The 15,690-nt window shown below is 40.9% G+C and overlaps 1 protein-coding gene across 5 annotated transcripts in view; it reads left to right on the forward strand.

The window, feature by feature from the left end:
• The first annotated feature begins 444 nt into the window (after positions 1–444).
• The window catches only part of LOC100709653 (laminin subunit alpha-3), a 60,104-nt gene continuing 44,858 nt past the window's right edge, over positions 445–15,690 (forward strand). For 3 of the 5 annotated variants that reach the window (XM_005476338.4, XM_019347951.2, XM_005476340.4), the window contains exons 1-3: positions 445–1,224; positions 1,765–1,917; positions 14,683–14,800. In XM_005476338.4, coding sequence (XP_005476395.1) covers positions 961–1,224; positions 1,765–1,917; positions 14,683–14,800 — 535 coding nt within the window. In that variant the 5' untranslated portion in view covers positions 445–960. The remainder of the gene's footprint in view (positions 1,225–1,764; positions 1,918–14,682; positions 14,801–15,690) is intronic. The other 2 variants (XM_005476339.4, XM_005476341.4) reach the window with 1 other exon arrangement.

The raw sequence follows: 15,690 nt of genomic DNA on the forward strand, positions 1-15,690 counted from the left end.
AAGATCACTGTGCAAGCGTCAATGACGTTCGAGTCATACTATATTAAAGTTTATATACGGTCATTGTGAAACCCAAGGGGGGCACTTCGTAGGTTTAGAGCGCGCCAGATTCTGCTGTTCTATATTCACTCGAAAACTACACACATAAAACATGATATGAGGTTCTGAGTGTAGGCTTGATCCTTTCACAGACAGTTTTTTTCTATAAACAGACGTATTGTTCAATAACCAGTCGTAATTCAATTTTTCCCTTTTTAATGCTACACTTCACAATCCAAAATATTGGATTGGACCCCGCATTATTTAACGAGACAATAACATTAACTGGTGGAAAATGAAATTTAGTGGTCAGTAGCTAGGGGTTGCTACAAAAAATATAGTATATTAATTCCCTGGTTGTCGGCGCTCCACCTGCAGCAGCTCTATTCTCCACCAGCTGGGACCGCCCTACGCTTAGGTCTGAATCTTTCATATGTTTGGAGATGTTTTGGTTTAAAAGCTCCTAGAAATCTCGCGACAGGGTCACACACAGTGACTTTACACTGTTAAATCCTTAAAAAAAAGTTTTACACCGAAAAAGGAAAGAAAAAAAGGACAAAAGATGAGCTTCTGGTGAATGCTGTGACGGCAGACCTTTGGCCCCACTCAGCGGACCAGCGTCGAGCTCAGACCATCGACCTGACACCTGATAGCTCAGTGTGCCGCACCGTCTGGTTCAGAGCACGCAGTGCTGTCTGCGTTGAGTTTGGTGACATGCGATGGAAAGAGATCACACCTCCAAGCAGCGGAAGATCCACTTAAAAGCGTCGTTTTGGGATTAACAGACGCGTGAACCCGCTAAAAGAGAGCCCCCGCGCGTAACTCGCAGCCCATTAGCGCATTTCATGGAGATCCTTAGATGACAAGACCCGCTGCACGCTGCGGGTTGCGCTCAGCAACACGGATCTGTAATTTTGGAACATGGCGAGAGGGATGAGAGGAGCTCATCTGCTCTTTGGATTCTATATTCTTGGGTTGACGCTTTTCAGGGACGCGGACGGACAACAAACTTTTAATGACTTAACAGGTTTCAGTTTGAATCCACCATACTTTAACCTCGCACAGGGCTCCGGGATCACTGCTACAGCAACCTGCGGACAGGATGAGGCTGGCACACCGAGATATGATTTATACTGTAAACTAGTCGGAGGGCCTACCAATGGACTTCTTACTCAAAATATACAGGTAAGGAAATAGGCGTTCGTGCATGCGTAAAAGGATGGGGACGTGGTGATTACATTGTAATGTGGGAACTCGTGTAACCAGCGACCCAGTCGTCCTTTTTAATGGCCCAGTCCAATGCTCCAATTTGTGAGTAGTACCAGGAACCCCTCCGGGAACCGTGACAATTAACTGCCCGCCCTGACCAAGTTGTACAACTGCCAGAAATAGTTTTACACCATTGTAGTTGAGTTCCACGTTTTCTAAAGGAAATGCCCTTTCAACAGGGGTCTTATTTCCTCAGGAGATCTCCCAGGGCAATAAGGCTTTTACAGCCCTATAATACTATAAAAGGTACAGTTTAATAAGAGCGTTCCCAAGCTTTTTCAAGTCAAGAATTTCATTCATCTACATTAAAGATGTCATATTTATTTTTTTGTTGTTGTTTTGTTGTTGTTGTTTTTAAACTTTTGGCAGTACAGGTAAGTTTTTTGCAAGCACCTCCACCACTATTAAACATGTCTGCTAATTGTTTCTGAATACTAACAACCTGATACCTTTTAGGGTCAGTTTTGTGACTACTGCAACTCCGTTGACCCAAACAAAGCCCACCCTGTGACCAATGCCATTGACGGGACTGAGCGGTGGTGGCAGAGCCCTCCTCTCTCCATGGGGGTTGTCTACAATGAGGTGAATGTTACCCTGGACCTTGGACAGGTGAGATTATCATAACTTACTCTACACATGAACAGATGTCTCCTGGCTGATACCAGCTGTGTGAATAATGATAGCTCAGTGGTGTCAGTAAAATATAGCACCTGAATGTTACAAGGGGAGAAGAGGAACATTTATGTCTTCCTTTGCCATTGCTTTGTGGCTGTGAAGTTATTCCATTTGTGTGAGGTGACAGAGCACCTTTGCTGGTGGGAAATGGGAAGTCTGTTATATTCTTTTACCACTTTCTTTTTGTTATTGGTCTTTGCTTTGTTTTTGCTGCTGCTGATTTATTTTGGATATGCCGGCAAGAAATCCTTTTTTTAAACTTCTCTTTTTTCCCTTCATAAGTATTCCAAAGGTGTAACATGATTATGTTTTCAGTGTGAGCTTCATCACCTCAGCTAGCAGTAATCATGTGAATAATGTGGTGCAGTTGGACTCTTGCCAGGAATCAGATTCTTCCATCTTGTGTGTCTCTGGCAGGAGTTTGGCTAACGGCCCATAAAACAGCGCCTTACGCTCAATTATCCACTGTGAGGAAAGAGAGGAATGCTGTCTCTGGATTAGGGATCAGGAGAATGTAAAATAAAATAGGAGAAGTTCAGGTGGAGGCGTGGACCTCTTACGTGATAAGGGTTTTGACTAGCTTTGGAGAAGACTTCAAAAAAAATAAATGAGAGAGAGGAGCAAAAGTGCTCCCCTCCACACGTGTTGCATCTTTGGCTCCCAGTGGGCACTGTGTCAGACAATGGGTGTGGGCTTTTCTGTCTCTGTTTTTAGACAGACTGAGCTGAGCAAAGCTCCTGCATGGTTAAATATAGTCCAAGCTTCCAAGAGGATGGACACATGCAGGGCTTTTAGAGATGTCTGCCTTTAATACGTGGTAATGCTCAGTTTATTTGGGAGCAGGGAAAGCAGTATTATTGCATTATAGGGTTCTAGAAGAGTGTTGCTAGATTTCTGACTGTAACTTAACCAAACAAAACCCTGTCTTCCTTCAGTAAAACACAATCTTAACTACATATGCACACACAACACACCCGTTTCACCTATCCCACAGTTTTTTCTTTTTTTTCATCTGATACAACCACCACGACTCTAAATACTCACCTGCTGCCCTTGCATCCTAATGTTTAGTACTCAAATCATGTTAAGATATTTTTGTTTTTTGTAATTTAATTATATGATCGTATGTTTGCAGCTCCTTGATGCATAGAACAGGGTTGTCAAACTCATTTTACAGCTCAGTTTGATCTTAAGTGGGCCAGGCCAGTAAAAACTACGGTGGCCCTGAGAGGCCAAACGGACTGCAACTTAAGAAAACACCAGCAATAAGAAAAACTCTGCAAAAGCACACAAAACACAATGGAAATAGGAAAAATGACAAAAACTAAAACAGAAATGGGGAAAAAACAGATTTCCAAAAGCACAAGGGAAGTGTTTCTGGGGAGACAATACCCCAACAGACCAGTCGCAGGAACCCAAAACATGGTAGGTGTGTTTTATCATGATTCATGTAATACTGATGACAGATTTTTAGGCTAATAGTTAGGCTAACACACTTACCTCTCTCTCATCTTTTCTTTACTCACAAAACCGATAGATCCTCCACTTCTTTTAAGTGGCTCCCAGCGCAATTCTTAGCATATTTTGGTTCCTGCACCTGGTCCGTCAGGTTATTGTCTCCCCAGAAACACTTCCCTTGTGCTTTTGGAAATCAGTTTTTCCCCATTTCTGTTTTCCTTTTTCCTATTTCCGTTGTCGTTTTTCCTATTTCCGTTGTGTCTTGTGTGCTTTTACAGGGTTTTTCTTATTGCTGGTGTTTTCTTAAGTTGCAGTCCGTTTGGCCTCTCAGGGCCACCGTAAAAAACTATTTCTGACAGTGTAAAGACGTTCAGCTGCACATTAATCCCTGATTTCTCAGTATAAGAAGTGCAACTTCAACAGCACGCATAAGTTATATGACATGATAAAGCAATGCAGCTCTATTTAATGAAATAAATCTGTCAGCATGACTCTTTGGGCTTAAATTGTTCCAAAATAAATATGTAAAATCACAGAAAAAAAGTTCTGGTAGGTCGTTGCCCAGACTGTAAATATAAAGCAGAAAAAGTTTGGTTAATTCACAAAAATAGAGTATTTATTTATTTGGTTCTTTATTTGACCGTGGATACATTGTAAAAAAAAAACAACCAAAACTTACATTACTATTGTATATAGTGAAATAAACAACAACTTTTCTTTTACTTTTTACTTTACTTTGTTGTAATATGAAAGACTGTGGGGGAGGGCTTCATCAGTAGGACGAGCTGTAAAATGTATGAAAATGCAGTTAAAAGTCCAAAATGTATGCACTCCTTTATATTCTCCAAAGATGTCCATTTGGCTGGGCCAATTCTGGTCCCTGGGCCTTATGCTTAACACCCTTGCACTAGAATACCAAATCAATTACCTGACCAGGTTACTTACATTCATATATGTGATGTTTGGGGTGTGCTTTATTTACCCTACTGCTGTGTTTCATGGCTTTCTTCCACCATGCAAACATAAGCCTGTGCATCATCCAGAAAAGTGCTCTAAGCTGCCGTGTTCTTTGAGTGTTCTGTGTAAAACTTTAATAGCTTTGTAGATTCTTTTTAAATCCATAGGATCAATTGTGTATACAGTGAAATATGTGGGCTAGACTGAGCTGAAAGGGTGCTGTGGTTTCTTTCAAGAGCAACGCAGGTGGCTGTGCAGCTCTTAGGAGAGATATTAGATAAAGGCACACTTGATGTTTATGTTAGAATAATGAGGTTCAAAGAGGGGGGGCTCTTTTGACAGAGCTGTTTCCGGTCTGTCTCTTTCAAAGACGACTGTTTGAAGCACGGCTTGCCAAGTTTGAAGCTAGACTAAACTGATATAGGGTGACCTGGACGGTTGCTATGATAAATTACCCCAGTATCCTGCTGCCTTGGCTTTAATGGCAGTGTGGTTCTGTTGGATACTCTGTCAGTAGGACTAAAATTTAAAGTTTTTATTTTTGCTAACTTGTCTAGATTTTTTATTAGGCTGGAAGATGTGTCATCACTACAAGAAGCAGTCAGGGCATAACTGGGCATTTTCATTTATTGTACTAATAACAGTCTCAGAAACAAAGATTCGGACAGCAAGGGTTTTTTTAATGTTTTTTTTAATATGTAACAATCCCAAGGAACTCGTTATCAGCTGTTTGATAACAGAGTCAAGTCAAAGATTCCTGTGGTGTTGATTCATGGCAAGAGGGGGGAGGCTATATTCTATATCCCACATACAGAGGACTCACATCTATACATACAGCAATGTGCAAAAGTTTTGAGCTTCCCCTGATTTATTTATATTTTTCTTACCTGTGTTGCAATTTTTTATTTTTTTATTTATTTTTTTTTAGCAATAGTGTTTCAAGCCTTCTGATGGGCTCTCAAAGGTTTTCTTTGAAAGCTTGTCCACTCATTTTAAATTCAGTCATTGTTCCTGACTCTTTTCAAAAGAATGTGTTTTGTTTGTTTGTTAGTTAAACTACCTATCGCTGATCTATGAATCATTCAACCATAAAAAAGGCACCTAACTCAAGGGATGAACCAGTGTTGTGTCTACACATAGCAGATAACTTAGCAAAGAGACAGTTTTAAATTGTATTCTATTTCCTTTTGTTACTGTATAAATTGTGTGTCACAAAAACACACAATTTATTCCCAGGGGTTGTGTTATGTACCGGCTGTGTGAAGGCAGGGAAAGGACCCAAAGTGCAGACTCCTTGACAGGCAAAAGTGTACTTCAAAACTCAGCTTTATTGCTGGATGGCAAAAAGTAACAAAAAACCCAAAAATACAAAATAAACTTACACAGGCAGGCAGATGGAACACACAGCAAAATAAACGGTAGATCGAAACACAGACACAGAGAAACACAGGGCTGAAATACACAGAGGGAGCAATCAGGGAATGGGTAACAGGAGGGAAACACAGCTGGGGCAAATCAGGCCTAACAAGACAAGGTAAAGCGAAACCAGATACATTAATATAAGACTTGGACCTTCAAAATAAAACAGGAAACAACACAGACTGAACTAAAGACACAGACTCACACGCAGGCACTGCAACAGAGGGAACTGAGACGTAAACCATAAGACAGAACACAGACCAAGAAACCAAAGACTAGAAATGGTAAATAATATAATAAACTCAAAACCCTGGGTCAACGACCCAGGCATCCTAACAGGTTGAAAACTATCTATGGTAGATGGTAGATGGATTGTGACTGTCGAGAAGCCAAGGAAGGGAAACAGTTAGAAAAGGTATGTCAAATTACACAAGAACTGGACTGTAAAACAATGGCAACAGGCCTGATGAATCCAAATTGGATTTGAATTTGATTCAAATCATCGTCAGTGTGAGAGGTACAAGAGTGAGCATATACAACCATTTGTAAAACCCAAGCTCTGTCATGTTTTGGGTCTGCTTTTGATGTGTTGGGATCTTATCAGAACTGATGGAAATATTTTGAACCCCCATGCAATGCCATCTGGAAAACATTTAATTGATAACAACTTAATTTTTTAGCATGAAAACTGATCCCAAACATACATTAAAAGCAAAGTGGTTTGTTAGTTGTTTTATATGTATAAAACTGGTTAACTTGAGCAGTAGGCTAATAAAATTTTGGTTATAGTTTTTGTTAAAAACAATAACAAAAAAAGTCCTGGTGTTTAGGACTGTTGGACGGTCAACTTAGGCAAAAAAACATTTATTTTTGTTTTAACAGTTCCATTGTTGATATTATGTTGAGTTCTGTGGCTTTTTGCTCCCCTGACCCACAAAAACAGCATCCTCTCCAAGTTCCTCAACTTAACAAAGCAAACACTTCCACAGAGTGGAGCAAGGCTGCGTCTCCATTCATGTAGAAAGTTGGTCTGGAGAGGAAGAGCGAAAATGGGAATGGCTCACAGGCAAGTCGAGATGAATTTGCATATTTAGAGAGTAATATGACATTTTTTTAAATAAATTAAATGACTTTTTAGGGTACCCCGTACCCCGCCTCTCGCCCTATGACAGCTGGGATAGGCTCCAGCGCCCCCGCGACCCTGAAAAGGATAAGTGGAAGCGAATGGATGGATGGATGGACTTTTTAGGGTTTAATCATTGCCAGGATTGGGACATTGAAATCCCGGGGATTTATTGTCATATTACTGGATGAGATTATCCCTGGAAAAATGAATATTGCCTATGCCATCAACAGGAGGCTGACATTTTTGGTTTACAATAAAAATCTTGACAGTTATGGATTGTCCTGATATTTGACTTTTCTCTCAAGACTTTTGTCGCTGCATGGGCATTTCTTTGTATTAAGCCAACTTTTCTTCTCACTTTCTTTACTAAGATCTCTTTCGTATGTTGTATCCCCTCACAGTAATGATTTTAGAGATGTTGGGAAGAGAAACAAGAACTAAGGAACAAAGTTTCTAATGAGAATGTGGAGGTGCAGCATTTACACATCGTGATAAAAGATTACTGATACGCCCGTGTTTCTTGGTCCTGACCTCTTACTGCCATTGTACACTTTAAAAAACTCTTTTTTTCACCTTTGTTTTCCAAAAACTCTGGCATGCGTATTTATGACATTATTTATTTTTCGGAATAAGTGACTGTGATGTTTTATCGCTGTATCGGCCTTGGGTGAGGTCTGTGCTGTTTAACTGCCGTTCTGTTTTATGTAGCGCTGTAATCAGGTCACCATATAGTTTGCTTGGGTTGATGATTAAAACTGACTTACAAACTAATCTGAGTCTAACAGACAAAACCAAGACTGAATATTTGGAAATACAATGTGTTTTACCTTTTACCAGTTCTCAGGCAAACATTTGTTAAAACTTTGCACCGCTTTCGTTAACGGCCATAGAGGTCAAATGCTTCTTGTAGCAGGATCGCTTTCTAAATTGCCTGCAGCTTAGCAATCTACACTGCACAGGCCCTCTGTCTCAGACAGGCCAATGCAAGCAGGCAAGCTGCTCCCTGTTTTTGTGACTTCTTGGCTTTTTGACCTATGACCCATGACAAATCCTACCTTCAATCAGGAAACGACCACAGTGATCTTCAGTTACTCCCCCTAAACACCTTAATATGATGTTTGGCATCAGTGGCTTCTTTACTTGTTTAGGAATTTGCTTAGAGTGAATAACTTGGAATATACATAGGCATGTGCAGGTTGCACAGATACACATTTTGTGTTGTGCATTTTTATCTTAGCACATTTTGTCAGAAATGTGCTAAAATAAAATTATGAATTGATGACTGCAAAAAGTAGCTTCTCTTCCTAGAACCTTTTTCCTTGTGAACCTATTTACAGGACACAGTAAGTAAGCCATTGTTCCTCTAAATATTTATGCCATGTATCAGGCTACCAGTCACTCCTTTTTTCTGGGGAATGTATTTTAGGAGCCCTGACCACATGTGCTTATCTGCCTGAGTGAACCCAGAGTAGACCATGTGAGGCAAACATTATAGCCTTACAGCAGTCTGTTTGATGAGACTGAGCTGCTTCTCATTGGTAGAAGTCGGGCCCTGAGTGAATATTGGGTCCTAGTAGTTTAAATTAGGCTCTGATTAATTGCGTGTTTTGTTTTGTTTTGTTTTATTTTAGCTTTGAGGCATTTCTTAAGTCGTCTGGTGTTTATCATGTTTGTGATTTTGCTGCTTTAAATAGCCTCTGATTGCAGAATGTCTTGTTATTTGTGATTTGAAGGTTATTAATTTAGAAGGCTTTGGTAGTGTGTACACTGAGACCTTTCACTTTTTAGAAGATGTGAATAAGTTCAAGATCTACGATTTAGCTTTGTAACAGAGAGAGTGACTCAGGTTAATGCAATGTTTTTGGCTCTGTCTATAATTCAGCAATCGTCAAGAGAAAAAGCTTCCAAGAACTCAATTTTGGAGACATTCCCCTGGAACCTAATCCTCTTTCTCGGGGGTTCACCTCCCACAAAAGTTGGTTTGAATGTTTTATTTGCAGCCGTCGCCCCCTTTTGTGTTAGAATCCTTCTAGGCGGTATTGTGTGACATCCTTTCTGTGCTCTCAGTCTCTCACAAAAGTTTGGCCCTTTTTAAGCCTGCTGAAAGTGACCTGGCCTTCTCTTTTCACAAGATAAATGGCTAGAAATAGAGAGGTGGTGTAATTTGGTGGTGAGAAAAGAGAAAACACACATAGCATAGAAGTTATATCTGAAAACATTTAATTTTCCTGGCTTGTTAAACACCCTTGAAGCCGTTTAATCTAATAGACATTAATGTACAACCATGCATGATGCTTGCTTGTATGCATGGATGATCTTCTGGGTCCAGATTCAGTTTGCATGGCTGCACTGCATCTCTTGAAAGCATGTTAGAAGCGGATTTGTACATTGTATAGGCTGTAATCCTAATTGAAGCTGTGATTTGCCTATGTAATCCTGAACAGTCAAAGAAGTGAGTAAATTGCTGTAGCTGCCTATATATGCTTTGTAATAAATATTCCTTCATACTGTATAGTTGGCTCACCCCTGAGACAACATTGGCTGTTACATATCCCGTTTGCTTTGGTGACGATGGAGGTGATGTAAGTGCCTGTCTTTAGCTGGGCTGCCCGAGGCGCCAGGCCAACCCAGCAGATATTTACAACTACACTAACAGCCACACTGCGCTAGTTAGCATTAGCAGAGTGCATCAGGGGTGACTGTTGGACAGCAGCTCCTCTTAAATCTGGAGCTGTGATGTGGAAAAGCTTGTGGGGGTTAACGTGGGATCTGTTCACCTTTTCAAGGGCCACGCCACCAGTTTGTACATAGTAATGTTATTCAGTGGTCACAGGTTTACTGACGCAGGCATTGATGCAATGGGAAGTTTCCTAGACCCATTTGACAGGGCTGTTTCATGAATAGCTCACCCATATATACACCCATGTATACTGCAGCACAATGCTGCAACATAGCAGCAGAATTTTACACATCAATACAAAAGCACTGCGGTTCCATAAATATTGTTTTTCGTTTTTTTTGCTTAGATTCCAATTTTTTTTTATCAGATTCCGATTTTAATTGAGTTCTTCTTAGAAAATACACATTCTATCACTTGGTTATTAGATTGCTGATTTCTTGACATTACAGCCAGTTTTGAATTTGCGTTGCTTTTAAAACATCCTCTAATGAATAACTACTGTCACACTGGACCCCCTTTTACCTTCCGAGCTGCCTTAATTCTTTGTGGCACTGAGACAACAAGGTGCTGGAAACATTCCTCAGAGATTTTGATCCATATTAAAATCGCACAGTTACATCCATGATGTGACTCTCCTGTTCCACCACATCCCAAAGGTGTTCTTTTGAATTTAGATCTGGTGGTTATGGAAGCTCAAGCAACCCGATTTAGATTTTTTGAGCTTTGTTACATGGTGTGTTATCCTGCTGGAAGCAACAATCAAAAGATGGGTACACTTTGGATATAAAAGGATGTACATGGTCAGTAATTAGGTAGGCTGTGGTCTTTAAATGAAGCTCAAGTGGTTATTTTCTTGGCAAAGTGTGCCTAGAAAATAACACGTCCACCATTACACCACCCTCACCAGCCTGCATCTTTAATACCATTCAGGATGGATCCATACTTTCATATTGTTTCTGACCCTGTGAGCAAAAATTTAGGTTCATTAGACCAGATGACTTTTTTCCAATTTTCTTTTGTCCAACTTGGTTGCTCTTGTTTCCTGTTCTTAACTGACAGGAGTGGCACTTATTGTGGTAGTGTTGTCACCCAACACTTCAATGTTCAACTAGTTGTGCTTTCAGAGATGCTCTTCTGCACATCTTGGTTGTAGCAAGTGGTTATACAAGTTACTGTTGCCTTCCTATAAGCTCAAAGCAGTCTGGCAATTCTCCTCTAATATCTAACATCAACAAGGCATTTTCACCTATGCCTACATAGCTAAATGCACTGAGTTGCTCCCATGTGATTGGCTACTTATGTATTTAAGTGAAGAAGCAGTTGAACAGATTTACCTAATAAAGTGGCGACTGAGTGCATAATGTTCAAAGCAGAAAAGCACAGATATGCAGAAATTCTCAAATGCTGTACTTCAGCCTTGTACAATAACAAGTAGAAATGCTAACAAGTAGAAATGTACGGCATTATTACCAGAAATACTTCTTGTGCAATTTTTAGCCAACTGCTCGTCGTCACCATATAACTTCTGTCATGGAGACAGAGAAAAACATACCAGACTACCCCCTTCTCCTTCCACGGCCCACCTGTTGCACAAAGACAAACAGTTGTACACTGCATTGTTACAGACTGGAGTGCAACTGCTCCATCCCCACTGTGCTACAGCATGTCCTGTCTGGCACGGATGATCCACTGTAACAGAAGGTGATGCCTCCCCTCCTTTAAATTACATTCTTCTGATTTCATATCAGATTTTCAGGCGCTCACTGTCAGGATTGTGATCTCAATCTAGATTTAGTTTTTTTTGGTTGTACCCTTTGGTTGGACTTTGGGATTATGATGTTCAATATTGCTAGCAGTATTGCTATCTTATGTCTCATTTCCTACCTGTTTAACATTAGAATAAAATAAAATAAAGGACATGGAAATGTTTGACACAACATTTTGATGATTGAGGAAGCTGTGAGAAAACCCTAGCCAGTTCATTTTACAGTACACTTCATTTGATCAACACAAAAAGATTATAATTGAAGAAATCCACGTGGCAGGCATGGCTAAAAGGAGTAACTAGCTAAGGGTCATGCAATCAGCTCTTTTCTTTTGAGATCTTGTAGTTCTTTGTGAGTGCGAGACACCGCTCCACAGCTCTAATACCTGAAGGGGCAAGCATGTGTGAAGTTAAAGGGTAGAACCTCTGTGTAGAGGCAACAGTGGGGCTGCAGATCACACTGAATGGTGCAAGTATATCACTTCTGAGCTGTCGCACATACAAAATGGGTTATTCATGTGGACAGCGTTGGGCCTGAAATGTTAAGGGTTGATGGATTTGGAATGATCTGAGTGTGTGTGCATGTGTGTGTGTGTGTCAGAATTCATTTACACATTGCTATAAGCCCAACGAGGAAAGGAAAATATGTTGTTATGCTGTTAAAAAGGTGTTTGGTCACGAGGGATGTGGATGGCTTTGTTGTTCTGTTGCGTTAATTAGAATGGTAAATGGCCTGTATTTATATAGCGCTTTAGAAGGTTGGAGGAGATCTGGATACTTTACACCTTGTATATATGACATCAGGGGTCTAGGTCAAGAATTTAAGAAGGGTGGTAAAAAGCGAACAGGGTAGTTGTCAAACCTGTCAAAGCTAAAACTCTGACCTTTTTGACACCCACCCACACAGTCCTGTGTTGTGGGTGTTGAGAAGTCAGACCCCACGGCAGTACGAAGCTCCAGATGCTGGGAGGGGGAGAGGATGGTGCTTCTCAACTGCCATTCCAAGTGTTTTTTTACCTCAAGCTTGTCAATGTGTTTCATGTCTTTCGTGCCACTACTCATGCACTTAACATGCCGTTACAGTATTTCATGGTCCCTTCAAACAATACGTAGGTGCTGGACATATTTCAAGAGCGTGTGTTTAGACTGGCAGGACACAGTTGGAGAGACAGGCCTGAAATTAAGCAAAGCCATGCCAGGACAGGCATGGCTTTGCTTAAGCAGTTTCCAAGATCACACTGTCTGTTTCTAACTGTGTTTGTTTCCGGAGAATTCATCTTGCCAACACTCAGTATTTGGCATCAAGTCAATAATAAGTCCCTGAATCTTTGTGTCATCATCGCATTACTTGTAACTAAACTTTGAGATTGCAGACTACAGCTCAGTTTGTATCCCAAGAAGCTAGTTTAAATGTTGCACTACCCATCTTGCACCCAAATCTCTGTTGAAACACAGCTGGTGTCCGACTGTTTGAGCACTCTAATTTGGACTTTAGCTTCTTTTTTTATTTTTTGTGACACTGGAGGATCTTGTTGCCATCTTTATCATCACAAGTGGTGGAGGAGATTTTCACTGCTGTACGTTGATGTCAGCAGCAGGTTCCTGTAAGCAGGGACACGCTCTGCTTTGGGGGCATTAGGGGGGAAGGGGAATGTGGCGCTATGTTTGGAATCTGAGATGGGTCTGCGTGCCAGCCAGCAAGTCTCTCGCCACTCCACCGACTCTTTTTCTTTTTTTCTTTCTTTCTTTCTTTTTTTTTTTTACACTCGTGCCATCTCACCCTCCTAACATCTCTTCACGTCACTGCAGCCCATGTGAACCAAACTTCCTGCAGGTCCTCATCAGAACCAGGATGCTGATTACAGGCAACTCCTGCTTCTATTTTTAGATTGCAGCCCGTGTCTCGTGCAGCCACGCATCTTTTTTTTTTTGTTAGTTGCGCATCCTGTTGCATGCGGGTGGAAGTGTTCTCTGATTAATTTTAGGACACACCCTATTCAAAGCTGTGGTTGCAAGTTGTTTTATTTACTTTCCGCTTGGACCCTGATTAAAGACTTTTCCTGATTTGCAAACTGTTTTGTTGTTTATTGGTGATTGTCTGCAATCTTCAGGCAGGAAAAAAAAGGCGGATATTTCCCTAACTGACCTCTGAACTCTCTCACAATCCATCAACCTAAGGGCTTCTTGAACTTGAGGTTTTTTCTCGTCAGTATAATTGTGGGTCCTTTTTGACACAGTAAGATGCATTGCCAGACTTTACTCTGCTTTGATATGTTTGTATTAGAGCTCCTCGCCTCATGCAAGTCAGTAACTGGAATATTTCAAATGCTTCCTTGGGCTTTCATCAATGTGCTGTGGGATGCTGGACGAGTGTGGGCCTGCCTTCATCCGCCTCAAAGACAGACAGTCTGTAGAAATGTCTGTTATTGAAGTAGTACACCGCGTTATGTAGATACAGTTACCTTCATGAGCTTAGCAATGAGTGCAGGTACTGCAGGTTTTATGTTTTTGAACCATGCATTGTTTTCGTGTGCCAGCATTTAGATAAACTCTTTCTAAACCATGCTAAACAAGACGTGGACGGGTGTGGTAGTCAGGTGTAGGCGAGGCCTTTTTGTTGACACTGCAGGTGTCACGTGCAGGATGGTGTCAAAAGGGTTTGCGATCCAAGCTATGTCAAGTCCATGCCAAGTCATAACAAAGAGACCTTTGACTGGCACAAATTACTTTTCTTTTGTACAATGTTCAATCAAGCAGAAGTCGCCCGCTTTTAGGGCTTGATAACGATGTTGACTAACTGTAAAGGAAATGTACTGCGGTGAACATTGTGGGCCTGACAGAAAGCTCAGTGTTGGCAGAAACTGTCATTGACATCATTCTCTGGCCTCGTGTGGACTGAGTATTCTGATGGGAGGTGAAGATAGAAAGTTCGGGGAAGCATACAGGGATCATGTGGGCTGCACCTGCACCAGTTTGTACACTCTAACAAATGTTGGCCACACAGATACCGCTAAAACCGAGACTACTAGTAGAATAAAAGGGCTCAAAACAGGAAGTTCTTCCTCGTTCAAAGCCATTAATTCTGTGGTGATCATTTACAGAGATAATACAGCCAAGCTGTTGTTGTGTCCAGACATTCACAAGAGAGGAAATGATATTTTCAGAGCTCCAGGTCAAACAGGGAACTTTACTTGACAGAGCACGTACAGGAAACTGCATTTTGCCAAAATTCATTCTGAACACTGGGCGACTTTTTATTTAGCCTCCTCTTTGCTCTCTGTTTTTATTTTTTAGCTCTTCCATGTCGCATATGTCCTCATTAAGTTTGCAAATTCACCACGTCCTGACCTGTGGGTGCTGGAGAGGTCTGTCGACAATGGGAAAACGTTCACCCCCTGGCAGTATTTTGCACGTAAGTTCATATGTTAATGCATTAAAAAGCTTCTCCTGTGTGCTGGTGCAGTTTTTGTGCTGTGAATCAAATATTGAATCCTCTGGACTGTGGTGCCAACTTGAATCAATTACTCAATTGAGTTTCAAATCTAGGAAACATGCAGGTCTGCAGAATGCCTGCCATTTTCTATTGTTGTCTATAATGATGTAATTAGTGATGACAGATTCCTTTAAGACTCTGTTCTCATAAAGGTTTTCTCTGTGGATTAAAAAAAAAACTCAATTTCAGTCATAAATACACAGATAGGGCAGAGTTTCATGTCTCTGCACTACACAGCTTTGGGCCTTTTTATGGAAAGGATTTAAAATTCAGCCTACCAAAAGCTATCACAGCAATCCAGGGTATTATACATTTCTAGAACTGGCAGAGGTAAAAAGAGTGCGGTCATCATTAACACTATTAGTTATACACGTGTCTTTCCTGCCATGACAAGTCAAAGTGTTTCTGTAAAGAAAAGGCCTGCGGACAGAGTTAAAACTTTGTACTGCAGTATGTTTAATCAGAGACAGATTTAGACAGGGAGTGGGTGTGACCGAAAACCTTTGATTTAATTTGACTTGTTGAAAACATGCTAGAATGTCAGCTTAAATCTGATTTTGGTGTTTTAAAAGTGGCAGGTGGTGACACGCTGCAAATCTGACACTGAACTGCTACCATTTTACATACTTAATGCATATTTTGTATGTGCTGATTGGGGATATCTGAGGGAAGGTGGGATGCGTGCACACAGCTTGCCAGGAGACACAGCTGTGACTCATCTGTTTTACAATCTCAAGGTTTCTCTTCTAGTTTGTGTTCTTTCAGGAGCTATCATGAGTTAGAGACTGTTAGCTTAACCTTGAGTTTTA

The sequence above is a fragment of the Oreochromis niloticus genome, linkage group LG18 (genome assembly GCF_001858045.2).
Source record: "Oreochromis niloticus isolate F11D_XX linkage group LG18, O_niloticus_UMD_NMBU, whole genome shotgun sequence".
NCBI lineage: Eukaryota > Metazoa > Chordata > Actinopteri > Cichliformes > Cichlidae > Oreochromis > Oreochromis niloticus.